At 45.6% G+C, this 27,116-nt stretch overlaps 2 protein-coding genes across 2 annotated transcripts in view; both read left to right on the top strand.

Annotated features, from left to right (window-relative positions):
• The window catches only part of tra2b (transformer 2 beta homolog), a 174,793-nt gene that overhangs the window by 103,575 nt on the left and 44,102 nt on the right, over positions 1–27,116 (top strand). The gene's annotated exons all lie outside the window — the stretch shown is intronic.
• ehhadh (enoyl-CoA, hydratase/3-hydroxyacyl CoA dehydrogenase) lies at positions 203–22,893 on the top strand. The gene is made up of 7 exons (XM_064327535.1): positions 203–508; positions 6,767–6,870; positions 7,516–7,685; positions 9,340–9,451; positions 10,213–10,317; positions 19,734–20,078; positions 20,860–22,893. Exons 1-7 carry the CDS (start codon positions 435–437, stop codon positions 22,110–22,112), a joined length of 2,163 nt encoding a protein of 720 aa, XP_064183605.1. The 5' UTR covers positions 203–434; the 3' UTR covers positions 22,113–22,893.

Raw genomic sequence — 27,116 nt, forward strand, 5'->3', positions numbered from 1 at the left:
ATTAACCTATTCAAATTATGCACAGACTACGCCCCTGAATTCATTACACTGTAGCTACTTATGGAGCTATGCTTATCGTTAATGGCGTGTGCAACAATTTCCAGCGTTGTGAAGAAAAAAGGCATGTTGCTAATCATTCCAGGAAGCTGCACGTTGTATAACCAACTGGACCTAATGAAATCAACGGAGTTGGTGAAACAAAAGTGAAACACCACTTGCTCAGCGGGAGCTCATTAATGCGCGCAATATCGTTGTTACTGCTTTCGAAACTCGTCGACAAGGTGATATTTTTGCCTGCTTGTTTCTCGACTTCTGGCCATTTTTGAACTTTCGCTTACTTGGTGGTGCGCCAACAACTATGTTATAAAGTTCAACCAATAGTTCACCTTTGTGCAGTTGATTTCTGCTTGTGATAGTCTACAAAGCTAACGACGATGGCAAGATATACTCGAATTCCGGGATCACTTGCATTGATCACACTTACAAATCCGCCTGTGAATGCACTGAGGTGAGTTTTAAAAGCAGAGAAATAACCAAAAACAACCAGAGTCGTTGAGTTTTCATAGTTGACATTGGGATTAGGTCCAAAAACCAGTACGGTGGAATTCCATGTTGTCGCTACTTTCGCACTGCTGTGCAGAAGCTATTATCCCAGTTTTTTCCCCCCAAACAGAATTTTGTCGTAATTTAGCTTGCTTGCACGTTTTCAGTGATGCAGTTGTAACTTCCAACTTAATTAACAAACTGCTGTCAAACTGACCCGCTAGCATAGGCTTCCAAACGTTGCTATAGTGTAGAATTTGTTTTAGCTGACTTGTTGCTTTGGAATGGCCTACACTTTGTATCATTTTGTGTGAGGTAAGATAGCCAATGTTGTTTATTTTACAGTAACTCGGCATAATTTTGTGATTTTACCAGTTTGAATTAATGACTTGCAGACAGTGCTTTGCATGTGAGTAACTTGGAATTTTTGTACGTTGAAAATGTGTTTTCCAACAGATCATTTCTTTTTGTACTGTGTTTGTTCTGAACAGTAATTCATACACAAGCGTAGGCAATTACGTGCATACACAAATGCATACAAACACACAGCCTACATTCTGAAAAAAACAAGCATGGATTCAATCATTTTTACTTTACCATGAATGTCAAACAAATGTAAGCCTGTGTCATATTTATAAATTGAAGTGTTTTAATGGGCACACGACAGACCTACTAATTGTTTGTATGTCGGTAGAGGATCTATAGGTCTAGCTAACATTAATTTAGAAATGTAGCTACCCTGAAAAGCCACATTAGTCTAGTTGAAAAGTAGTTATCAGTGCAGGCACAGCGGTGAATGTGAACCAATATACCTTGTGTGAAGAAGTCATTATTTTGCACCAGTTTCAATACGACCGGTAATGCTACTGGACCAAATCGCAACGCAATGTTGGAGTTTAATTTCGAAGGTGTCTGTATCTGTACTAAAGTTATACACTCGGTCTGTTTTCTCATTAGCAAGGTAGCTAATGTTAAACTCTGAAAATGCTGAAAGCAGAACTGTCTAAATTGTGGGTGCATTTTATTTGGATTTAAGAAAAAAATTGGCTTCCCGCAAAGATTTTACAGATGCAAACGCAATAGTTTAAATGTTTTATATTTAGTTAGCCAGCAAGCCAGTGTAATGACGTAGGTTTGCTTCAGTACAATGGGGGGGATCTGAACGCAGGTCTGTCACTTGTTCAAAACGTTCCACATCTGTATCTGATGTTATTGGCTGACGTGCCGAAATGTCCAATGGGGAGACTCATTCTTTGCGGGCCTGGAGCATTTGAGATGATGTAATCAGGCAGGAAAAAATAAGGAATAAATGCCAAAAAAAAAAAAAAATTGTGTGGACCTGTGAAGTTGTTTGTGAATTCTTTCTGTTGAAACAGGGTCAGGAGGTACATAAATGAATGTTTTAAGGGTTGAGAGTCTGTGGTCATTGTGGTTATTTCTGTAGGGAACTCTCAGTGCTGTATAGGTATGGGGCATGCCGCCCCACCAAGTCATAACTCGGTGGAATAGCATACCTGCCATCACAATATGATGACAGCAATGTGGGAGCCTACATTCTGGGTATTTTGCCAAGTATTCTATAATGATGTAGCTAGCCAATTGTCCGACAGCTGTTGAATGGATCAAATTACAAAGTCGCATTCCCTCTAGTGCTGCTCAAATGCTCAGCTTTCATCTGATCAGGTGTCTTGCTTGTGTACATGTTCAGAGTCAAAACTAAAAAGCATGCTATTTGGAATCCGCTCATCAACACATCCTATTGTTGTGGGTGGCCATATTTCACATGGGTTTTGTATTTAGGTTAAGTTCATGCAGTCCATGCCAAATCAATGCAGACGTATCTTAAGTCAAACTGAGCTGATCAATGTACCTGCATTTTCAAAAAAACAAAACCTTTTTTTGCTGCATTTTCTAAATTATTTTCTGAGTGGAAAAACTCTCCCATGTTGATACCACCTGTGGATTAAACATAACAGAAGGTCAACGTGCAAACTGACATTCTCGCTGTCAATTAAGCCTCCATCTCATCTCCTCATCAGAAAATAAAGCTACCACATTCCATAATTAAATCATAATTAAGAAGTTTAACCACTAGAGCAGAGGTTGACCTGCCTGGCAGGATGAAAGTGCACCTTGCCCCCACACAGCCTCACACGATTTGGAGCCCAAAGAAAAATCAGAGTGCCCACAGCTGGAAATCTACAAAACGTGGTTGCATCTTGTAGACGGTGTCTCCAAATCTACCATCAGACAAAACCTCCACACCATTAGGCTTTTTGGAAGGGCTGATTGGAAAAATGCCCCTTTTAACTGAAACCGGGCATTATGATCAGATGTTATGGAGTTGTTTTTCTACTGGTCCTGGGGCTCTTGTTAAGATCAGTGGAATCATCGTCTTCAGCAACTCGAGTAACCACCAAGACATTCTGGCCAAAAACCTCTTTCCTTCTGCCCAGAAGCTCAAACTTGGCTGCAAATTGAGCTTTCAGCAAGATAATTATCCTACATAAATCACATAAAACACTATAAAAGGCCACTAGTCCCTTGTAAAAGGAGGGTGCACAAAGTTCAGAAAACATTTGTGACATTTTATCATTTCAGAAAATGTTATTTTGGTCTTCCATTTTTTTGTTGGTTTGCCTATCTTTATCAAAAGTGTGTATAATCTGATGTTGTCGTGGAGAGTACTGTGACTATAGTGCCGCAATCTGGACCATAGTCAGGTCACAGGTGTACCTGCCAAGTACAACACTGCTGTATGTTGGAGATGCACCTCATTGCACCAACTCGTTCTGCATGCAGCGTGCTTTTTCAGCAAGTACGTAACAAGTCCGTGGACAAGTTCCGTCTTGTTAAAACAAAATATTCTGTTTCTAAAACTAATTTAACTTCTCTATTGTGCCTTTATCTGCGCTGAAAAAAATACTTAAGCCTAAAAATTAAGATGAAAAATAAAGGAGCGTTCACATGTCTGCTCATAGTTTTATTTATTTTTTTAATTGGAGAAACAGAACAGCTGAAATTCCATACGTAAACAGCTAGCTAAGGTTAGACTAGCATACCTGTATCAATTCTATTTGCTCGAGTCATAAAACTTAAGCTGATAATGTTAGCTAGCGAGCTAGCGCTTGCCTTAGCTTAACTCTACACTGCTGTCCTATCAATGATCGTAAGCAATTTCGAACGATAGTAACCAGGTGTATGCCTACTTAACCAGTAGACATGGTCCACCAGTTGCCCTGAATCTCGCAATCCGAGCTCTGCCACACTATGCCTGAGATTTTATTCCTCCAATCAAATATTTATTGTGGTTTTGAAATGGAGGCCCCCTCCCTGATGCCGATTGCTGAACATCAACATTGCCAGACATTTGACTGAGCTGCCTGCTCCCACATCGACTGCAATGTCTGTTGCGCTTATGGGGATTAGCCTACTAGAAAATTTACCTGTGTATAATGATATTCATTTAGATTATTTTGTAAATACATACTTCATGATTAATAATACGTTGCAGTTAAATCACGAATTTGATGCTTTGAAAGCACAACAAAATGCAATGGCACTGTACATCGGGCTAGAAAACTGACATCATTTTTTGTTTGCACTTCCGGGTTTCTGTCTGCGTGCAAATACAGATAATTTTGTTGGTTGAACAGATGCAGGTAGGGTTTCCTCTCTGCTCACCCTTAGATGGTACGTGGGAAGAGCTGATAATGGAGCCGTTGGTGCAGGAACCCATAATGTGTTCGGAGCACAGCATCATGGGGTGTGATTATGAGTGACACAAACCAATCCTGAGGGAAATCGGCATGGAATGAAGGATATCTATGGCAGTGGGGGGTAACTTGGCTTGAGACAGAAGGGACTGCCTGACCTGATAATTGGATTCAGTGAAAGGGTAGACAGTCGAAAAATAAAGTCTTAATTATCAGCATGAATGTGTGAAGATGTAGGATGGTGAAGGAACTCACAGCATGGGTGGCAAACTGCTTGGCACAGGTCTTCGGTTCTGAGATGGAATTCTGGTGACTGAGTCAATGTTACATTTTGATATTCCAGAATGTGTCAAATATCTGAAATGAAATGAAGAATTAATAAACTGACCGTATAGCATAGCGACAGCCAAAACGGCACACTTCATTGAACCGCAAAACTAAAAAAGGGTAAAAAAAATTTTCATGCCAAATATAGAAATGGTGCTTTGAAATGTATTTAAAAACAGAAAGTGTACATTGCCAGGCACTAAAAGGCCAGTTTGACAGAAGATGGGAGAGATTTAGTGATGCAGGTGTATCGTAATCTCCAAAATTATTTGCGCCATTGATAAAAATGGCTGAATAAGCGGCTAATGCAAGTCTACCAGGTAGGTACCAAGACATTTTGACCAGCAACCTGGTGTTCCCACACCGAAGAGCTGAAACATGGCTACGAATGCCAATTAATCCCTAGTACAATTCAAAATCAACCAAGAAACGGTTAACTAACCAGAAAATTATAGGTGCGCAATATGGAAATTCTGGTGATGATATGATTAAACAATTTGAAGAGGGCAATCCAAATTGTCTGAAGGGTCTTGGAAATATTGAAGGAACAGTGAAAGATTCCAGAATATCATAAAACCTCACATTAAACACCATAGAAGATGACTCGGTAGTGCTGTCATTTGTGAGAGAAGGGTGCACAAAATACTGAAATGGGGTGCTAATAGAATACAATAGGCTATAGGGTAAACGTCCCTATTAAGCCCACGTACCATATAAGCCCACTTGCAACTTCTGAGTCAAATTTAAAAAAACTACATCATTTTTTGCTGTGTGATGTTTTTTCAAATGAAGCTGCTTGTTACATAAATGACACTTTTTATTGTAAGTCAATCACATTTGTCGATATTGAGTTATCGAAGCACATGTGTGGTATGTGCCTGCTGATCCCAGAAGAAGTTGCAAAAGAAGTGATTTTGGTACCCTCAGAAAATAACTTTTTTTTGTATATTTCTACTCCTGTTTTTGGTAAGTACTCATTTGTTATCAAAATTTAAGTGATTAGTGTTTTGAATGAGACATATGTTAGAATATTACCTGAATTAGAAATATTGTTTCTTTTGAAATCAAAATATGAGTTTTAGCACGCTAGCAAACAGACCACATGCTGCATCAATACAGTAGCTACATAGTATGGTTCATTGCAATGACATAAAGCATGATAAGCATGTATAGTTTATATTTTTGTATGCAGTTTATATTATTATACTGTTAAATAGACAATACATGTGTATGTTTATCTTTATTTTTTAATTAACATTTTACCTGGTGGGCTTAAAGGGGACTCTAGCAAAAAATCACACTGTCTGGGGTGGATGTAAATGAGTATAGCTAATTACTTCTCTGCATGATCAACTTATACTTTTCATATTATGTTAGTGCACCATATATAGATTTATTTCATATAGTTGTTTTTTTAATGTCATGTGAGTAGAATAAAATATTCTGTCTTTTAACCATAAATTCACCGATGTTCCCTTTAAGCCCACCTGTTCCCATTAAGCCCACTTTACTGTGTTTCAATGGGGATTTTCTCCCTTTTCACCTTTCCAGTCAAATCAACTATTCAGTACCTTTCTGTCTCATAAAGGGGTGACACAGCTCAGGAGATAAGAGCGGTTGTCTGGCAGGTTCAGTCCCCTGCCCTGGGCGTGTCGAAGTGTCCCTGAGCAAGACACCTAATTGCTCACAACAAGCTGATTGGTACCTCGCATGGCAGCCTTTCTCCCCGTGGTAAACGGACTGCATTTATATAGAGCTTTTATACAAAGTGCTTTACAATTGATGCCTCTCATTCACACACACACACACACACACACACACACGTTGGAGTGTGTGTGTGAATGAGAGGCATCAATTGTAAAGTGCTTTGTATAAAAGCGCTATATAAATACAGTCCATTTACCATTCATAGCTGACAGCAGCCTCTTACTGTAGTCCCGAAAGTGCAATAAAGAGATTCCAAAGTTGCAGAATTGCTGTCCGATGTACTTTTATTTTGCCCTTTTCTATGAGCAGGTAAACACTGCTTGATCCTACTAACCACCTTACTTTTAGTCAGCATGCCCCAGTGTGCTGTCTGCTGTGTGGATGCAGGCCTCAGGGTGCTTGGCGTGACTGTGTGTGCTACAGGAGACGGGGATCAGTTGCTCACTGACTTAATTTCTACTTGCTGTCCGCAGCATTGCAGTGCGACAGGGCATCATTGACACAATGAGCAGGGCCCTCAGTGACCCGGAAGTGAAAGGCGTGGTGCTATGCGGGGAGAACAGGAAGTTCTGTGGGGGTAAGCCTGTGTTCACAAAACCAATCCTCGTGTTGCGTTGTCTGAGCAAAGGGGCCATTTTTATGTGTTTTTTGTATGGTTGTTTTGACTTCAGCCACAAGGAGGCAGTGTATGCTTTTTGTCTTGGGTTTTGTATAATGTACTGTACAGGAACAGGCGATGGGTAAGGACATAGAAGTTTGGAGCACACCGTTCTTACTGTAATTAGGTTAATCATAATATGTGAAACAAATATAAAGGGATGCAAGGAAAAATCTCAAGCTACAAACTGTATATTTATAAGCTGCTATGTGATCAGCTGGAATTTACTTCATCATAATGGGTATTCACTTTTTCTGTGTAAATATTGTACATATGAAGTGGAAATAAACAGGAACTTTACCTGAAAGGGTTCATCAGGCAGGACAATAGTTATCTCGATATGCGTAAAGAATGTTCTTTCCACCTATGACTGAATAATTTATAATGTTTGGTTTTAGTTTGATAGTGACTTTAGGGACATCCTCTGTTTAGGTATCATAAAGGGATTTTCCATTCATCGCAAAAGGATGTAATTCTTTTTGTCAGACCTACTGGAAATCCTTGAGTATTGTCCCATTAAGACTGCTTTGAGTTTAAGTCGCATGGTTTTGTCTGTGGTGCCAGGGGCCGACATCAGGGAGTTTGCTGGGCCAATGAAGGGGCCGCACCTGGTCCCGACGTTCGATTCCATTGAAGCCGCAGAGAAGCCCGTGGTGGCAGCCATCGAGGGCGTGGCTCTGGGCGGGGGCCTGGAGCTGGCACTGGCCTGCCACTACCGCATTGCCCACGTGAAGGTCGGCCAGGTCCTCTGGCTCTCAGGGGTCATGGTGCACTTGTGTGTTGTGTAACATTCTGGAATTTTCCACTCTGACTCTCTCTTTCCAGAGACCAGTCTACATCGACTTTTGCCATGCTAGCGGCCTCAGTAGTCCAGAATGCAACAGCGAGGTTTTGCAGGGAATTGGGGTCATATTCCCTCTCACTTTTGCTATACTTGGTTTGCTCGATATCACAGACAGAAGTGAGGGGTGGGCGCTTGCTAATGTCTGTGTCAATCTAGTTGGCTGTGTATGCCACACCCCTTCTCACAAAGGGGGGGTGGCGAAAGTAGTTCTGGGTATTGCAGGAAAATGACACGCTGAAGCCTGACAGGGTAGGAAGTGGATAATTTAATAGCGATAAAATACATTACACGTAGCCAGGGTTTTTCCTGGCTCAAAATAGGGCTTCGGTTGTGACTTTGTTAAAGCAACTGTGGTCCAGCTTTGCTGCCATGCCACCGTCAACTCAACGCATCATCTACATTTTGAATATAAAGTTTTGTTCTTGAAGAGACCACCACAATGCATTGAGATGTAGGCTATAAAACTGAAACGTGACAAATTTAAAATAGAGCAATTTGAATATTTATCACACACAAGTGCCAGAATTGGAGGGGTATAGTCTATACTACAGGATTTCCACATTGCAAGGGTTCATTCTACAGGAATAGTGGTATTTCGAATTGTAATATATCTTGAAATGAATTTCTTTTTTGTCACTCAAAACAAAGGGTACAATATTAATTAGCCTTTTTAATTAATGAATCCACACAAATACCAGCTTACTGCATTTAAATTATTTTTATACATTCACTCAAAGAATGCTTACGCCATCCTTTTTGTCATTGGTGTTACGTGTACCTTAAACAACATTTAAAGGCTTTTCAAAATTTAATTTCTCAGTTCTGTACTGTATCTGCACATATAGGCAAAATATGCATAACGGATTTTCGCATCATTTGGGTATTTGCATAGTTGCCAAATCCAAAACCATTTCCCATTTATTTCATTGTAAAGAGATTGCATATCTGCATACATCATTAGTGCATATTCTGGATATTTTCATGGAATTATTGTCCAATGACATCGCATAAAGATCTATAAATATACCTTAAAAGCTGGCAGATGTGGATAAGCAGACAATTACCCTATAAAGACACATTTATCTAAGGTAGGCCATTTCTGTTGAATCATGCCTGCCAATACAAATGTGCTGTCAGATGAGTGTTGCAGAGAGAGTCAGACTTTGTAACAGAACTGCAGTTACATTTGTAACACTATTTTCACCCACTTTAAATTCAATGTGACCAATTACTTCTGTTCCCGTGCTCCCACGTATGGTTGCATCAGTCACAGGCCTGCTGTGACTTGTTTGTTTGTATTGTTGTGCTTGCGTGTACTAGTTTTAAGAAATTATTTCATATTCAAAACATTCCGTCTTTTAAAATCACGTTGTGGTAAACCTGGTAATGCCAAGGACAAGTAATAACCTATGGGGGAAAGAATAAAACTGTACAATGTCAAAAAAGCACAAGGGAAAGGACGCAATGTTCAGTTTGTGGTTTTTCTCTCCGGCTGTAGTTCTGTTCTTCACAGGCTTTGTTTATTTGGTGTTCTTCTCCCCTAGGCACGGCTGGGGCTGCCCGAGGTCACCCTGGGTCTGCTTCCAGCAGCAGGGGGAACCCAGCGTCTGCCTAGACTCATCGGGGTGCCCGCTGCGCTCGACCTCATCACCACAGGTACCCACAATGCCCCACAACAACACCGAAAGCCTAATGTATTCACACCTCCCGTGAATGTGACATTTAGGTCTGATGTAGGACTGTGTGGCCGCATGCTGAATGTGAGAACTGTGCTTCCTGGATCACGACACACACAACTGTTTCACTTGCTTCCAGAGGAGAGACTGCGTGCTACGTAGAGCTGGGCTTTCAAATTCAGGGGTCTACCTCGATTAAACTTTACACTTGTCCGCCCCGCAGAGAGGTCAAAGTTTGAAAATACCGGTCGGTCATTTACACACATCCATTTTTCTCCAGCAGTGATGACTCATTCTGAATATTTATTTTACTCCACCAGGGGTCAGTGTCGTACGTGAGTGTGGTTCTGTTTGGAGTTTAGTGCTTAGTGCTTCTGTGGAAGGCAGACGTCTGCATTCTGGAATACCCATTCCTTGGGTCTCACAGGGGCTAGATACTGTCACGTTTTGTGCTTGTGTGTCCGCAGGTTTCAGTGTGCTGTATTTATAATATCAAAATGCTTTCCCCCCCCATTTCACATGGCAGATGTGAATAATTGTTGTTTCACTGGTGAACAATGATTTGATGTAATGTGGACAACGTGACAATGATGTCATCTCAGTGAAGTCATTTCACTTGAATATTTCCACCTAGAATCATTCAGCTGCCTGTACAGAACAGTGACCTTAACAGCAGGAGTTGACGGGGGCAAGTCGATCCCCTCCGAGGTATTAAGTGAGCCATTTTGGAACCTCCAACAGGGCGGCACGTGTCTGCACAGGAGGCGCTGAAGCTGGGCATTGTGGACCGTGTGACGGACGGGGACGCGCGGGAGGTGGCGGCGGAGTTGGCGCGGAGCGTGTCAGGTACGGCGGGGTGGAGGGGGGGGCATGGGGCAGCGCAGAAACACAGCCCCGGGTGTGGGGGGGGGGGGGGTGCACGGCAGCGGAAGAATAAATGTTTCATAGCCCTGTCAGCCACGCTCACGTTCTCCCAGCCATTTGATGTATTATTCAGCGTCCGAAAGGAGACGAACGCCATTGGAATATTAATGGGGGCGCACCCCCCCACCACCACCTCCTTCCCCCCCCCCCCCCCCCCCACCCACGGCTGGAATAGCGCCCAGGAGGGCGCTCTTAATGAGGTCACTCATGTGCCCTGCGGAATGCTGGGAAAAGCACAAGTGCTGACATGTGACTGCAGGTGGGCGACGTGTTTTTTTTTCACATCCAGATTAATCTCACGGACGGCGTGGCATCACAGCGCTGTCGTCTGTCGCGATATGCCCAGGTCAGGCGTCTCGAACGCTGCCACCATTACCAGTCCTGCGCGTGGCTCATCTCTCCCCTTTTCGGCTTAACTGACCTGTCAATGCCCGTGTAGTTTTAAATCAATTGAAATAAACGCGTTTTTTTTTTAATTGTGATCGGTCGAACCTCCAGCAGACACCTGAACACACGGGGAAATGTCTGTAGCTTACGTGATGTCTAAACGCACAAATTAAAAATAATTGAATCCTTTCATTGGAATTGTTACATTGCTGTGGTATGTTAAATTGGGCTAACCTTAATCTGCTATAAACCTTTGTTTAAATGATCAAGTAATCAAATGCGCAGGATCTCATTAGAATGCTCATTATTTTTCTGCCTCAGCTTTCTGAACGATTTCTTTGAATTAGGATCACTGGCTTCCCTTGGGTATTGTCGGATTTTGCTCTAGTCCTTCTTTATATTATCTAATTCTGTTGGTTTTCATCGTATTGTATAATGTAGCAGTAGCGCTAAAGACATGGCCCTGATAATATATTTCATGTTTTTTTTTGTTGTTGCCAGGGACATTGTGGCTTGTTTCTGTTCAAAGCTGGCATTTTTACATCGGTGATAATGAGGGTATTGTTATCGACTAGGTATAATTGTACTGTTGCTGAGGTCAGCACCTCAGAATAGTCTCACCACCATAGTTTAGCCTGTAGTCCCCTCTGGCCACAGTCAAATGTGCAGGGGGTACGGCTAATATTCTGACTGCCCTCCCCCTTACTGCAGTTCCTCAGATTTGGAGGGGTTTAAAGGATCATGTCATTGGATTCGGTCAATTTGCATACATTCTCCCCCGAGCGGCGTTTTCCCATCGAACGCTTTCTTGGAAGTGTTTACCGCAGAGCGTGGGCATATTCCTTTTCTTCTCCGGTCCATTCCCTGCCCCTGGCACCTGTGCAGTGTTTCTGTGCGCTGCCTTTACCTTCGTGTCCGTCAACTTTGCGCTAAAGCGGGTTTTGCGCTAGTCGAAGCGTCTGTCAGCGTCCTCACCCACGTCGCACGGGTCCCTTTTTCCCCTGACTCGGAGCCCTGTGTAATTAGGCCTGCATCGCGTACGTGCATCTTTTGCGAATCCATTTTTAATGAGCTGCATAAACGGGGCGTGCTTTTTCTCTTCTGCTGAACTGTGATGGGGAGGGGGACCTATTACTCCAGCACCATCTCTCCATTTTGCCCCGCTCTCGTGTTAAGTGAATTTGTCAGGGGAGGGGAACGAACGCCCCGTCGGCACGCGGAAGCCCGGGACGCCACGGGGCTCCTCCTGGCGGGGGGGAAAGTCTGGGTTTCCGTGGCAACGCCGAACTCCAGGTGTTAAAGGGGAGCGAAGGTGGCCAAGCGGTAATTTGCCTCATGGAGATAGTGTGGGGGAGGGAGGGGGTTACTCCTGTGACCTCCTGTATGCAGCTCCCGCTCATTAGTGTCACTGATTAGTGCAGCTTGTAAATCCAGCTCCAGTGTGAGCGTGGCACCCACAGTCATGCTGCTGGAGGTGTGCGGAGGAAGGCTCTGATTTATTAGCCCCGGCCGCGGTCAGACTGTGCAGCCACGGTCAGACCACGGTCGCAGTCAGACTTTGCAGCCACGGTCAGACCGTATAGCCGCAGTCAGACCCTGATCGCGGTCAGACCGTGCAGCCGCGGTCAGACTGTGCATCAGCCATCTTGTAAACCATCAGAAAGCCGCTGCCCTGGTCCCACCACCGTCTCTGTGGTCAGAAATGCGGCCAGTCACACAGCTGCCACCCTCCAATCACAACTCACTCCCCATCGGTGTGTTTTCCAAACTTGATGACAGCTTGGTAAATTTTGGAAGAATATGGCTAGGTATTTTTTTATTTTTTTTTGTATTTTCTTCAGTCCAGAAGAAAATGGTGCTGTCTTAATCTCTCACATCATAATGAAAGGAATAAAACCCTAAGATGGCTTAACAATGGCTCCACTCTAGGTGTCTGTGGGAAGAACTTTCTATCGCAGTCAGTGTTGAATGCAGTTATGACCTCATCGGCACCAGCCGCACAATCTTATCGATCCTGAAAACATTTTCATCCCATTACCTTCAGCTCAATTCCATGCCACTTTTTTCCCCTCAGGGCCATTGTTCAGTTTGGGGCTACAGTGCATTACACACAGACAACTGACATACAGACGCCAACTGACATACAGACGCTAACTGACATACAGACACTAGAAACCTGTCAGACATGGTTGCATTTATTTAAAGCGTGCTGGGACACTGAGTGCAAATACTGAGAGGCCAACCGATCACCATATGAGCAGCCCCTGGATATGAGACTCTAGGGTGCTAGTACTCATCACCGTGTTAATCAAACCGTGTGAACAGCATTTGTTCAAGCAGTAAACCATGTAGTATTGTGCTGTGGTTTTGCACAAATAAAGAAAATCTGCTAAATGATCAGTAAAGACTGTTGGCCGTTTGATTTCTTAGGCTCTGACAGCAAAGTTAGCATTCCGAGCCTGGTGTCTCTTGGGTTGACTTTATGGCTTTTTCCTGTTAACTTGAATTACGTTTGGATTTGTACTTTGTGTATTTTTTCCCGTTTTCGTTCAGTTTGTGACAGTTTAGTCAGCCATGAATATTTATACCAATAAATAACTGGCGGGTTGAGATGTTTTATGACTACCAATGAGAGAATCTATCCAAATAAATATAGCGTGAGCACAGTAATTCTGAGAATTGCAACAATAAATTAAGATTTTCAGTATTCTAAGTAACTAAGTAACTGAACTTGCTATTAATGCTGACCGTTAACCTGCTGTTTATCATTTGATAATGCTAACCAGTAATGAAATGATTTAATATTTACATTCCTAGTTTGGCCTCTAGGTGTCAGTGTGGAGAGTTGGCTGTCTGTTTAGCAGGGTGCAGTAGCTGGTGTTTGGCCTGTAGGTATCAGTGTTGGGAGAGGACTCTCCGTTTAGTAGGGTGCAGTACTAGGGTTTGGCCTGTATGTATTGGTTGGAGAGTGCGCTTTGTTAGCAGGGTGCAGTGTCTGGTGTTCAGCCTGTAGATATCAGTGTTCAGAGTGGGCTCTGTTTAGCAAGGTATAGTAGCTGTTGTTTGACCTGTGGGTGTTAGTGTGCAGTGTGGGCTCTCTGTTTGGCAGGGTGCAGTAACTAGTGTTTAACCTGTAGTTGTCAGTGTAGAGAATGGGCTCTTTTTTTTAGCAGGGTGCATTAAGTGGTGATTGCCCTGGAGGTGTCAGTGTAGAGAATGGGCTCTCTTTTTAGCAGGGTGCATTAAGTGGTGATTGCCCTGGAAGTGTCAGTGTAGAGAATGGGCTCTCTTTTTAGCAGGGTGCATTGAGTGGTGATTGCCCTCGAAGTGTCAGTGTAGAGAATGGGCTCTCTTTTTAGCAGGGTGCAGTAACTGGTTTTGACCTGTATGTATCAGTGTAGAGAATGGGCTCTCTTTTTAGCAGGGTGCAGTAACTGGTTTTGACCTGTATGTATCAGTGTGGAGAGTGGGCTCTTTTTTTTAGCAGGGTGCAGTAACTGGTGTTTGACCTGTGGGTGTTGGCATGGAGAGCAGGCTTTCTGTGGAACAGAGTGCAGTAGCTGGTGATTTGTCTGTAGGCGTCAGTAGTGTTGAGGGGCAGCTTGGGTGGGGGTTTTAGGGTGTTAAGTGACAGTAGCTGCTCTTATCGTTGGTCGTTCATCTCCTCCGCTGTGTCCCTGTCCTGTTATAGCTCCTTTAGCTCTCTCCTGCAGACACTGATCAGGCTTCAGCTGCTCCTCTTAGTGAGACCCTGTCCCTCCTCAGGAGCAACGCTATTCGAGCTCCTCTGCTCCTGCACGGTGAATTCAACAGAAGCAGTGAGGGGGAGTGAGCGTACGCAGAGCACAGTCACTTCTGATTTGATGAGGCTTCAGACACATCGGCAGCTTTAATGTGGAGTTCTGGGTGATGAAAGATTTTGCGGGCGAGAGAAGAGCTCATTAGCGGCATTGAGGAGCTCGAATAAAGAGCTAATGCCTGATGAGAGCCAAACTCTTAGCGGGGATTTTCTCTGGAGTGGTGAATGTGGATGCAGCCTGGCTTCAGCTGTGAGAGTGTCACTCTTGGGGCTCAAACACCCAGTGTGATTTACTGTGTTTGGTTACAGTTGCCCTAACACCCAGTGTGGTTTACTGTGTTTGGTTACAGTTGCCCTAACACCCAGTGTGGTTTACTGTGTTTGGTTACAGTTGCCCTAACACCCAGTGGGTTTACTGTGTTTGGTTACAGTTGCCCTAACACCCAGTGTGGGTTACTGTGTTTGGTTACAGTTGCCCTAACACCCAGTGTGGTTTACTGTGTTTGGTTACAGTTGCCCTAACACCCAGTGTGGTTTACTGTGTTTGGTTACAGTTGCCCTAACACCCAGTGTGGTTTACTGTGTTTGGTTACAGTTGCCCTAACACCCAGTGTGGTTTACTGTGTTTGGTTACAGTTGCCCTAACACCCAGTGTGGGTTACTGTGTTTGGTTACAGTTGCCCTAACACCCAGTGTGGTTTACTGTGTTTGGTTACAGTTGCCCTAACACCCAGTGTGGGTTACTGTGTTTGGTTACAGTTGCCCTAACACCCAGTGTGGGTTACTGTGTTTGGTTACAGTTGCCCTAACACCCAGTGTCGTTTACTGTGTGTGGTTACAGTTGCCCTAACACCCAGTGTGGGTTACTGTGTTTGGTTACAGTCACACCTAACACCCAGTGTGGTTTACTGTGTGTGGTTGCAGTCACATAGACATCCAATTTATTGGACTTTGAACTTATAGAGTCTAATATTATGTACTTTTGCAATTGGTTATTTCCAGGGCCGTGTCTAAATGAGCACCTACTCATTGAATATAGTTGTTGAGTACACTGGATGAGTGAGTTAAGTATGCAAAATTTTCTCTAGATGTAGTGTACTTAAAATTCCAGGATGGTGTACTCATTGCCAGGGTTTTTCTGGGTATATTCAGGAGCATACTTTTCAGGACAAAAATTACCATTTTGGTCCTATAAATATGAGGCTCAGCTTCACTTTAAAAACGAGGTGCTGCTTTACTGAAATTTCCCTTCAATAACAATGACATGTGACCATGGCCACAAGGGCGGAAAGTCTTACGACTCTTCCACAGTATGGTTGGAAAATAGTATAAAGGAGACTTTTTGCAGACTGCCCATCGTGTACTAAAACGTGAGCACTAAACAGTATGCAGTATGTTTAGTAGACAGTACATATTTTGACGACACAGTAGTTAAGAGGCTGATTCAGCCATAGCCCAGGGTCAGGCGTAGGCAGTTGGTTGTGCTTCTGACAGGAGCAGAAATTGATTGATTGGTCACCTTGGAGAACAGAAGGATCCTGTAGGGTAATTTTTTGACTTTTTTTTTTTGTGACACACAACATCCCTCTCAATCCCCCCCCCCCCACTCCCCTTTATGCCAAAGGCCTAGCCTCTAATGTGTGCACACTGGCCATCTCTAATGCGTACACACACAATAATTGCTTGTCTGGGCACGTGGAGACACACGTCTCACTTTGTGCCCATAATGTACACACACACACACGCACACGCACACGCACACGCACAAGGATCTGTGCAAGCACCGGGCTGTCTATGCGTAGACAGAGAATTTGTACAGGAGGGTTGAATTCTGTCTGAGGTTTACTTGCCCTCCCAGTGACTTCCAACATCTGCCACACACATCTGACAGGAACCAAACCAGACTTTCCCCACCCCCTACCCCCCTTCCCTAAAATAAGTCATACGTCAGGACTCAGCTGGTTAGAGATTAACTCTGCAGTCCCTTTTGGAAATCCCAGATGAGCTGGCTTGTAAATACAAATCAAATTTTGCACAGAAGTGACTTTGATAGGAAAGTCATGGCAAACTATGATTTCTGACAGGAGGTAGCCTGAAAACAACAGAGATAGTATGGCAATGTTGCTGTACAGCACCAGCTCCTATACACAGGCACTATTCTGCAGCAGGATACAGGTACTAGCAGTATACAACACCAGCACCCAGATACAGGTGCTATACTGCAACAGGATACAGGTACTAACACTGTACAACACCAGAACCCAGATACAGGTGCTATACTGCAACAGGATACAGGTACTAATGCTGTACAACACCAGAACCCAGATACAGGTGCTATACTGCAACAGGATACAGGTACTAATGCTGTACAACACCAGAACCCAGTACAGGCACTATTCTGCAACAGGACACAGGTACTAGCAGTCTACAGCTCCTGCACCCAGGTACCTAAGTACATGTGCAATTCTGCAACAGGGTACACGTACTGTACGGCAGTTGCATCCGGTAACTGCTGTATCTTTTTTTTTTTTTTGTGTGTGTGTGTGTGTTTTCCAGTGTTGTAATTAAATGAAATGCCCAAATGGCTCTTGGCTTGGCTGGTTTTTTGTTCCTTGGGAGGCGCAGTGCGAGTGAATGATACTGAGTATTTTACAACCGTCTCAGAATATTACAGTATATATTACCTTCCCTTAAACAAATGCCTTGGAGCAGCAGAACTGTTCTGCAGGCCTCTGTTTGTTGAGCAGTGAGTGTTGAGCCAGAGAGCGGTGAGCCCAGCGGTCAGCGCTGTGCTGTGGGGGCAGACGGAGCGAGCGATCCGGAGAGGACGCTGGCCCTTTAAGACCGGTCTCCCTGACCCACTTTCCCCTGGCGACAGATCTAATTCAGTGCATCTGCAGTGGATCTCAGAGCTGTCCCGCGTAATCTGCTCGGATGGAGAGGACCCCAAATTGGGGGCACTAGGACATCCGTCCTCCTCCTTTGCGTTCATGTGCGTGCGCCCGCGTATGAGTTCCATATGTCCACACTTGAGTATCAGATGTCCAGTTATGGACATCATGCATAGAGACCTTCCCCAGCCACCTGCTACTGTTGGAGAGGAGTCGCACAATGAAAGCTAGAGCTTGTTGTTATTATTCTGCTTCTCGCCAAAAAAGAAGCTCCAGTTGCTACATAAAACTGTTCTGTACTGAGGGAGCCCCTTCCCCATAAAGCAGTTTGTTCTGTACTGAGGGAGCCCCTTCCCCATGAAGCAGTTTGTTCTGTACTGAGGGATCACCTTCCCCATAAAGCAGTTTGTTCTGTACTGAGGGAGCCCCTTCCCCATGAAGCAGTTTGTTCTGTACTGAGGGATCACCTTCCCCATAAAGCAGTTTGTTCTGTACTCAGGGAACACCTTCCCCATAAAGCAGTTTGTTCTGTACTGAGGGAGCCCCTTCCCCATGAAGCAGTTTGTTCTGTACTGAGGGAGCCCCTTCCCCATAAAGCAGTTTGTTCTGTACTGAGGGAGCCCCTTCCCCTAAAAGCAGTTTGTTCTGTACTGAGGGATCACCTTCCCCATAAAGCAGTTTGTTCTGTACTGAGGGAGCCCCTTTCCCATAAAGCAGTTTGTTCTGTACTGAGGGAGCCCCTTCCCCATAAAGCAGTTTGTTCTGTACTGAGGGAGCCCCTTCCCCATAAAGCAGTTTGTTCTGTACTGAGGGAGCCCCTTTCCCATAAAGCAGTTTGTTCTGTACTGAGGGAGCCCCTTCCCCATAAAGCAGTTTGTTCTGTACTGAGGGAGCCCCTTCCCCATGAAGCAGTTTGTTCTGTACTGAGGGAGCCCCTTCCCCATTAAGCAGTTTGTTCTGTACTGAGGGAGCCCCTTCCCCATAAAGCAGTTTGTTCTGTACTGAGGGAGCCCCTTCCCCATGAAGCAGTTTGTTCTTTACTGAGGGAGCCCCTTCCCCATAAAGCAGTTTGTTCTGTACTGAGGGAGCCCCTTCCCCTAAAAGCAGTTTGTTCTGTACTGAGGGATCACCTTCCCCATGAAGCAGTTTGTTCTGTACTGAGGGAGCCCCTTCCCCATGAAGCAGTTTGTTCTGTACTGAGGGAACACCTTCCCCATGAAGTAGTTTGTTCTGTACTGAGGGAGCCCCTTCCCCATAAAGCAGTTTGTTCTGTACTGAGGGAGCCCCTTCCCCATAAAGCAGTTTGTTCTGTACTGAGGGAGCCCCTTCCCCTAAAAGCAGTTTGTTCTGTACTGAGGGAGCCCCTTCCCCTAAAAGCAGTTTGTTCTGTACTGAGGGAGCCCCTTCCCCATGAAGCAGTTTGTTCTGTACTGAGGGAGCCCCTTTCCCATAAAGCAGTTTGTTCTGTACTGAGGGATCACCTTCCCCATGAAGCAGTTTGTTCTGTACTGAGGGAGCACCTTCCCCATGAAGCAGTTTGTTCTGTACTGAGGGAGCACCTTCCCCATGAAGCAGTTTGTTCTGTACTGAGGGAGCACCTTCCCCATAAAGCAGTTTGTTCTGTACTGAGGGAGCCCCTTCCCCATAAAGCAGTTTGTTCTGTACTGAGGGAGCCCCTTCCCCATAAAGCAGTTTGTTCATCATTACAGAGAACCCCTTTCACATGAAGCAGTCGCACAGAGAAACTGTTCACCCGAGTTTTTTCCTCATAGAAGAACCCCTTTCTCCAAGAGCCCCCCCCCCCCCACCCCCCCACACACACACACACGCGCACACACACACACACACACAACCCCTGTCACAGAATGCAGTGTCAAATTGTGCAGTGATCTTGAACAGGCTATAAAAGGAGGGGTGAGCGAGCGAATGTGCTGGCTGATTAGGCTGCATTTTAAGTACCGGGAACACCGAGTACAGTCAGCGGTCCCCGCGCTCGTACAAATGGGACGAGGCTCTCCAGTTTTTTTTTTTTTTCTTTTCCCTATCAGACTTTCAGCTGTAAATCATTGCATGTGCATTAAAGGGAACGTGATTGCCTTTATATTGTTAGCGCTCTCCGGTGGTTTTTCACTGTGGCAGTTGGGCGGGGACAGCGGCCGGAGCCGCATCGGCGCGATCGCGGCTACGGTTTTTCGGCGCGGCGCCCGCGCCCTGCGGTGACGTGCTTCTCGTGCTCACCCCGCCCTTCCCTCCCTCCGCAGCGGAGCGGCCCCTCGCCCTGCCCCGCCTGAGCGCCCAGCCGACCCCCCGCCCCCCCGACCTGGACGCCCTCCTGGAGGCGGCGATGGCGCAGGTCCGGCGGCGCGCCCGGGGGGCCCTGGCGCCCGTGGCCTGCGTGCAGGCGGTCGCGGCGGCCGCCAACCTGCCCTACGGCCAGGGGATGAGGAAGGAGAGCGAGCTGATGGACACCCTGTTCGGCTCGGGACAGGCCCGGGCCCTGCAGTACTGCTTCTTCTCCCAGAGGGCTGTGGGGAAGTGGAGCATGCCCAGCGGAGCGCGCTGGGACAACAGCGCCCCCCGCCCGGTCCGCAAGGCCGCCGTCATAGGCACGTACCGACCGCCAACCCCGCCAACGCTCCCACAGCTGCTACACTGTACTGAGAGAAGCTGTACGATGTTAAACCTGACTCTCTTCATTCAGAGAAACAGTGCCGTGACCTTGACACAAGCCAAGCCTCTGAGGCTAATATCACGCTGAATTAAATGTGTTAGGAAAATGTCCCATCTAGGATTAAAGCTGCGTGTTCCAAAGAGGTTCAGTTCTGCTCCTCAGTCCAGTCTTTTTCTGTTGAACAGCACTGAGACGGCTGAATTAAAAGTGTTCTGATCCATTTTAGAATGCCAGGATTTGAGCAGTAGAAGTGATTCCACTGTAGCTCAGTTTGTTATTCTGATGTAGCTGTAAGCAGTTTTGTGTGAAGAAAGTGTGAATCTGTTGTGGTCATGGGAGATACTGTGTAGCAGTCTGGAACTGGACAAGCCCCTGGCAGTTCCCTGTCAGAGGGGATGTTGTCAAAGGGGCAGTAGGGCAGAAGTTTGTGTGAAGATGAGATGGCACATCTACAGTTGTAACTTTGTTCCAAAAACCCACATACAATGGCATTTTTCTGGGCCAATATTTGTGTATATAGAATAGAACAGGATATAATAACTAGAATAGGATAGAATAACCTTGTATATGTGAAAAATGGGAATTAGCAAATGATGAGTTTGAGTTTGAATATGTGTGTCCATTAATGTATTATGTTCCGTCTAATGCTGTCTGTATGTCTTTAGTTGTGCGTGCATGTACATTAACGTTCTGAGTAATGACCATGTCCCCTGCAGGTCTAGGCACTATGGGGAGAGGGATAGTCGTGGCCTTCGCTCGGGCGGGGATCCCGGTAGTTGCCGTAGAGATGGACGCAAAGCAGCTGGAGGCGGGCAGTCAGGCGGTGGCCGGCATGTTGGAGAGAGACGCGGCGAGGCGGGGGGCGGAGTCGGCCCTGGGCCTGGTGCGCTACGCGGCGGACCTGCGGGACCTGCGCGAGGTGGACCTGGTGGTGGAGGCCGTGTTCGAGGACCTGGCCCTGAAGAGGCAGGTGTTCGGCGAGCTGTCGACCGCTTGTGAGCCCGACACCCTGCTCTGCTCCAACACCTCCAGCCTGGACCTGGACCAGTTGGCGGCCGCCGTCCGCCGCCCGGAGCTGGTGGTGGGCATGCACTTCTTTGCCCCGGCGCACGTGATGAAGCTGCTAGAGGTCGTCTGCGGGCCGCGCTCCGCCCCCGCCGCCGTGGCGACGGTCATGCAGCTGGGCAAGAGGCTGGGGAAGGTGAGCGTCGCCGTGGGCAGCTGCCCGGGCTTCGTGGGGAACCGCATGCTCATGCCCTACCTAAGGCAGGCCAGCTTCCTGCTGGAGGAAGGAGCCTCGCCCGAGCAGGTGGACGGGGCGCTGGAGGAGTTTGGCTTCCCCATGGGCGTGTTCAGGATGTCCGACATGTCCGGGCTGGACGTGGGGTGGAGGGTGCGCAAGGAGTTGGGGCTGACGGGGCCCGGTGTGGCCCCGGGGGAGCCCGCGCGCAGCCGGCAGGGGTCCAGGTACTGCCCCCTGGCGGACCTCCTGTGCGAGCAGGGTCGGCTGGGCCAGAAGACGGGGAGCGGCTGGTACCTGTACGACGGGCCCGGAGGGCAGGAGGCCAGGCCCGACCCCTGGATGCGGGGCTTCCTGGAGGAGTACCGGAGCCTCCACGGCCTGCGCGCGCGCCCCATCGGCCAGCAGGAGGTGCTGGAGCGCTGCCTGTACGCGCTCACCAACGAGGGCTTCCGCGTCCTGGAGGACGGCATGGCCGCGGGGCCCGAGGACGTGGACGTCATCTACGTGGTGGGCTACAGCTGGCCGGCGCACACGGGCGGGCCCATGTTCCACGCGGCGGCCGTCGGCCTGCCCGCCGTCCTGGACAGGCTGGAGCACTACCACCGGGCCCACCCCGACGTCCCGGAGCTCCAGCCCAGCCCCCTCCTGCGCAAGCTGGTCGCCATGGGCAGCCCGCCCATCCACAAGTGGAGGGAGGTCATCAAGGGCATCCACAGTCAGCTGTGAGAAGCCCAGGTCACCACCATTCCAGCTCAAATAAGTTGATCAGTTAATCATTTAATTAAGTGCCTCCGTGTTTCTTTGCTCTTATAATAAGAAGTGACTGTGAATGATGTAACAATGTTTCTGCCGCCCTGATTCGTCAAAACCAGTTGTCCTGGAGGACTGCAGTGTCCTGAAGGTTTCTTATGTAGGCGCATGCACACATGACCTCAGAATCACCAACTAGTTCAGGTCCAGGAAACCAGGTGAAGTGAGTTAACTGCAATAAACTACTTTAATTGATCAATAAGTGCTGAATAACAACAAAAAAACCAGCAGGTTTTTGGCGCTCGATGGGCTGGACCAACTGAGTACTGGTCCAAACTATAGGTAATTTTTGACTGTATTCAACTGAGAAAAACCTTGAAAAGTTTCAGCTAAACTATGACTATTAAAGGTGCTATATAACCCCGACTCATTACATTACATTTACATAAAATTTATTTAGCTGACACTTTTATCCAAAGCAATGAAAAAAAAAAAGTCCATATCATGGTCATTGAAAAAACTCATGTTTTGAGTCGGGATTACGGTTCTCTAGACACTGGATGGAGTTTCAAATAAACCGCTCCTTTGATGACAGGGCAGAAGCTGGTGAGGATTTTGGAATATGCACAACAAGCAAACTTTGATCATAACCTTTATATTTTTTGGCTTTTGTGAAGTCTGAAAATGGAGATGACAAAAAGCTGAAAATGCTTTTTATCATCTTTTCAAACAGCTGAAAATAAATGACTAAAACATCTGGTCTGTTATCCACCATATTTTTTTGCATGCTTGGAATTGCAAGGGTTGCCCGTGGCTAAGGTTGAGTTTGTGAGACCGGGGCTGAGAGATTCCTTGTCTGACCTCTAACATGGCTTAGGGAACCCTTGGGGTTTTTATAATACAGGTTTACTGAAATTGCCGATAATTCCCTTTGAAAGAGAATGTTCATCCGATCTCCGTGTGATGACATTCTGAGGCAATCAAAGGATTTTCTCGTTTTTTGTATTTTCTTCACTGGCCATGAACTTGGAGGCTTTCAGTCTTATCCTTAGCATGCCCCTGCATGGGATTATGGGATCTATTTAAAAAAAAAAAAATTTTTTTAATAAAATGCACAAAATGAATTTGGAGTTTAGCAGAAGGTTTTATCCCGAGTGACTTATACGGATTACTGTTATTTAAAAAAAAATCAGTTTTACAGCTGGGCGTTCGACTGAAGCCAGTCGGGTGAAGTGCCTCGCTTGAGGGCACGACGGCATCGTACCTCCTGGGAATGGAACCGACATCCTTACGAGTTACGAGCGCGGCTCCCTGACCGTCGTACCGCACCGCCTGAGGGAGGCTCGTAACCTGCCGCGGCGCGTTCTCGGCACGGAAGGAAACGGGCGGGACGGAGGGGCTGTTGTCGCTCATAAAAGCCCAGCAATTGGATGGCGTGTTTGACAAATGTTAGCGAATTAAAGGTTATGCTTTAGGGGCTGGCACACGCCTTTTTATGACCCGCGGTGCGCGTGATGTTGTGAAACTGCCAAATTCGATTCCGCGCGGACCTCCACAGAGTTTATAGATGTTGGCCGTTTAATGAAATGATATTGAAGCTGAACGTGCACTCTCGTGAACTGTGTCCTGCGGGGCCTATAAGGGTATATGATCATATGAAGGGAAGGTGAAGTTTTGGACCGGTCTTGGCAGGTGAATGTATTTAGATCCAAATCAATCAAAATGTTTTTTTGTACAGACACTTTTGATGGAATCAAGAATGGAAACCTCTAAACCAGTGGTGTCAAACTCGTGCCATGGAGGGCCGTGTGTATGCAGGTTTTCATTCCAGCCTCAGATCTTGATTATATAATTAGTTAAATTATTTGCTGAATTAGGGATGCAGGTTTGTGCACAATGGTGACCCGACGTCTATGGTGACCCGCATTGTCTAAATAAAAATTTTCTTATATTCTGTGCTTTAATGCAGTTAAACGCATATGGCTGAATGAGTAATTGGACTCAATTAAGGCAGCATTAATTGGTTGGAATGAAAACCTGCATACACACGGCCCTCCATGGCACAAGTTTGACACCACTGCTCTAAACCATCTGGAAAAACAGAAATGATGTGATCCCCACAAAAAAAAAAAGAATCTTATAGACACTCTTGGATGTGGTGGGAAGAAAAACAACGGAACAAAATAAAGGTTTGTAGTGTAAATAATGTACAGCAATAGCCACCAGCTGTCTAAATACTCTACATGGCCAAATGTATGTGGACACCTGACATCCAACATCTCTTCCAAAATTGTGGGCATTAATACATAGTTGGTCCACCCTTTGCTGCTATAACAACCTGCACTCTTTTGGGAAGGCTTTGTACTAAATGTTGGGGAGTTGCTGCAGGGATTTGCTTCCATTCAGCCTGACGAGCATTAGTGAGGTCGGGCACTGATTGGGTAATTGGGTCTGGCTTGCAGTTGGGTTTTCAAATTGATCCCAATGGTATTGGATGTGGTTGAGGTCAGGGCTCTGTGCAGACCAGTCAAGTTCTTCCACATCGTTCACGACAAACGCATTTCTATATGGACTTCGCTGTGTGCCGGGGGGCATTGTCATGCTGAAACAGGAAAGGGCCAACTGTTGGGGATGCGCAGAATCATCTAGAATGTGATTGTATGCTGTAGCATTAAGATTTGCCTTCACTGGAACTAAGGGACCTAGCCTAAACCATGAAAAACAGCCTTGGACCAAGGGGTGTCCAGATAATTTTGGTCATACAGTGCAAATGTAGTCTATCAGATTGCCTTCAGTGGGATGTGTTTGGGGTCTTCCTACCATTCAACAAGTTAGATTGAGTTGCTGGCATGCTTTAACTGAAGAAATTGAGGTGTTCACTAATGTTGCATTTGTGCTTTCATTATGCTCAGATGTGGGCGACATGGTGGTGCACTGTCACCTCACAGCAGGGGTTCGAATCCTGGCCTGGGCCTTTCTGTGTGGAGTTTGCATGTTCTCCCTGTGTTTGTGGGGTTTCCTCCAGGTACTCCAGTTTCCTCCCACAGTTAAAAGACATGCAGATTAGGCTAATGACTAGTCCAGCGTGTATTCCTGCCTCTCGCCCAGTGCATGCTGGGATAGGCTCCAGTGCCCCCCACAACCCTGACCAGGAATAAGCAGGTATTGATAATGGATGGATATTCAGATGTACATATGATTCATGCAGGCTTTTGTTTTGACACCTGAAAGCCAGTGCTCTTTGACGGGCTTGCCTAAATGGCTGTTTGGTGTTCTCTGGCAGCTTTGCTTTATTCAGGGTTTCATGCCGTTTGCATGTGCTTTAGTGATGCGACATTGATTATGCTGTTCTTGGCTTTGTTGGGCTATAGCTGTAAGCTTTGAAGAGCTTTGAAGCTTTGAAAGGCAGCAGACTGAATTGAGACTGCTTAGAGAATGCAGAGCATGGGTTTACCATAGAAGTGGAAAAATGACAGATCAAAGGGGATGTGCATGGTAATTCTACCATAGAAGCTAAAGCTGAATTATAAATGTCTCTGTGATCACTGATTAGATGTGGTTGTTACATTAATGATCATTTGTTCTCACTGTCTTTCAAGTCTTTGCCTTATCAATAAAGGAAAGGTACTTATTGTGATTGTCACATCTTTTAAATAATATATAAAAATGATGCTTGGATTTACTGTCAGATCCTTAAGCACAGAGATCCCTTCTTATGTGAGTTAATAAGAACTGTGCCTTCACCTAAAAATACTTTTTATTAAAAGGAAGCAAAACAAAATTGAATGGGACACAAAAAAGACCAGATTAAGAAAGGACACTAAGTGCACAATTGTATTTTCTCTTTCGAAGGTCAAACTTTATCACCAAAACTGCTTTCTGTCATCTCATTGCTCGCCTCAGTCCATCCCTGAATCTCGCCGATGACCAGACTAATACGTGCATTTATAGCTCCCGACTCGGATTGCTGCAATGCCGTATTCACCGGCCTCCAATCCAGAACTCTCCATAAACTCCGGTTTGTTTGGAAGTCTGCTGTCATTGACTTTGCAGTCAATGACTGCCTGAAGTCTTGAACCCACATTCATCACCAGACGCCTCACCAGGCCTCACCAGTTTCTTCCCTGGTGAGGCCTCTACTGCAGCTGTCTTCAGTTCCTGTTTGTTCTTGGGGCGTTTTGCCTAAATGACTTTAAGTCATCAAGGGTCCAAGGTATAAAATGAGCCTCAAACCACCGTGCTGCTACCAGATATGCAGTAGATACTACAATCATTGTTTCTCCTGAATATTTTTTCCATTGAGTTCAACAGGAAAATTAATCAAGAGAAACAATGTTTGTAGTATCTACTGCATAGCTGGCAGCAGCATGGTGGTTTGAGGCTCATTTGATACCTTGGACCCTTGATGACTTAAAGCCATTTAGCCAACAAATGTGTTCCATATATATTAGCATAATTTGCAGCTGAATCTAGTCCCACCCCCCAATTCCCATAGAGGTCCATTCAAATGCAAAGAGTTTTTGTATCGCTTGTAGGACAACCTGAAAATAAGATATCCAGACTCTGATGATGTTGATAGGTCATAGAAATCAGGAAGTCATGGCATGCAAATGATATGCAACCAAATACAAAACATGACTTTTATTAGACATTATGTTAATTTGTCTACTGTATAAGTGAATTTCCCTGTTTCTACCTTTTCCCCAAACAGTTCACTGTTTGGGGAAAGCAAAAGTAAACGAGCAAATGGTGGTACAGGAGGTCTCAGGAGTGCATTTGTTTAATTCTTGCTAATTTTCTGACCAATGATTTGTTGTTAAGACCATTAAAAGCTTGATTTTTTGCCATTTTGGGTTTGGCCCATTCTTTTTGCCCAGGAGTGTATATATATATATATATATATATATGCAACTGTGTTCATTGTTTTGAACTGAACTTTGGAAGCTTGTCTACACCAACAAATATTTTAATTTGCATGTG

This window comes from Anguilla rostrata, chromosome 3 (assembly GCF_018555375.3).
Source record: "Anguilla rostrata isolate EN2019 chromosome 3, ASM1855537v3, whole genome shotgun sequence".
NCBI lineage: Eukaryota > Metazoa > Chordata > Actinopteri > Anguilliformes > Anguillidae > Anguilla > Anguilla rostrata.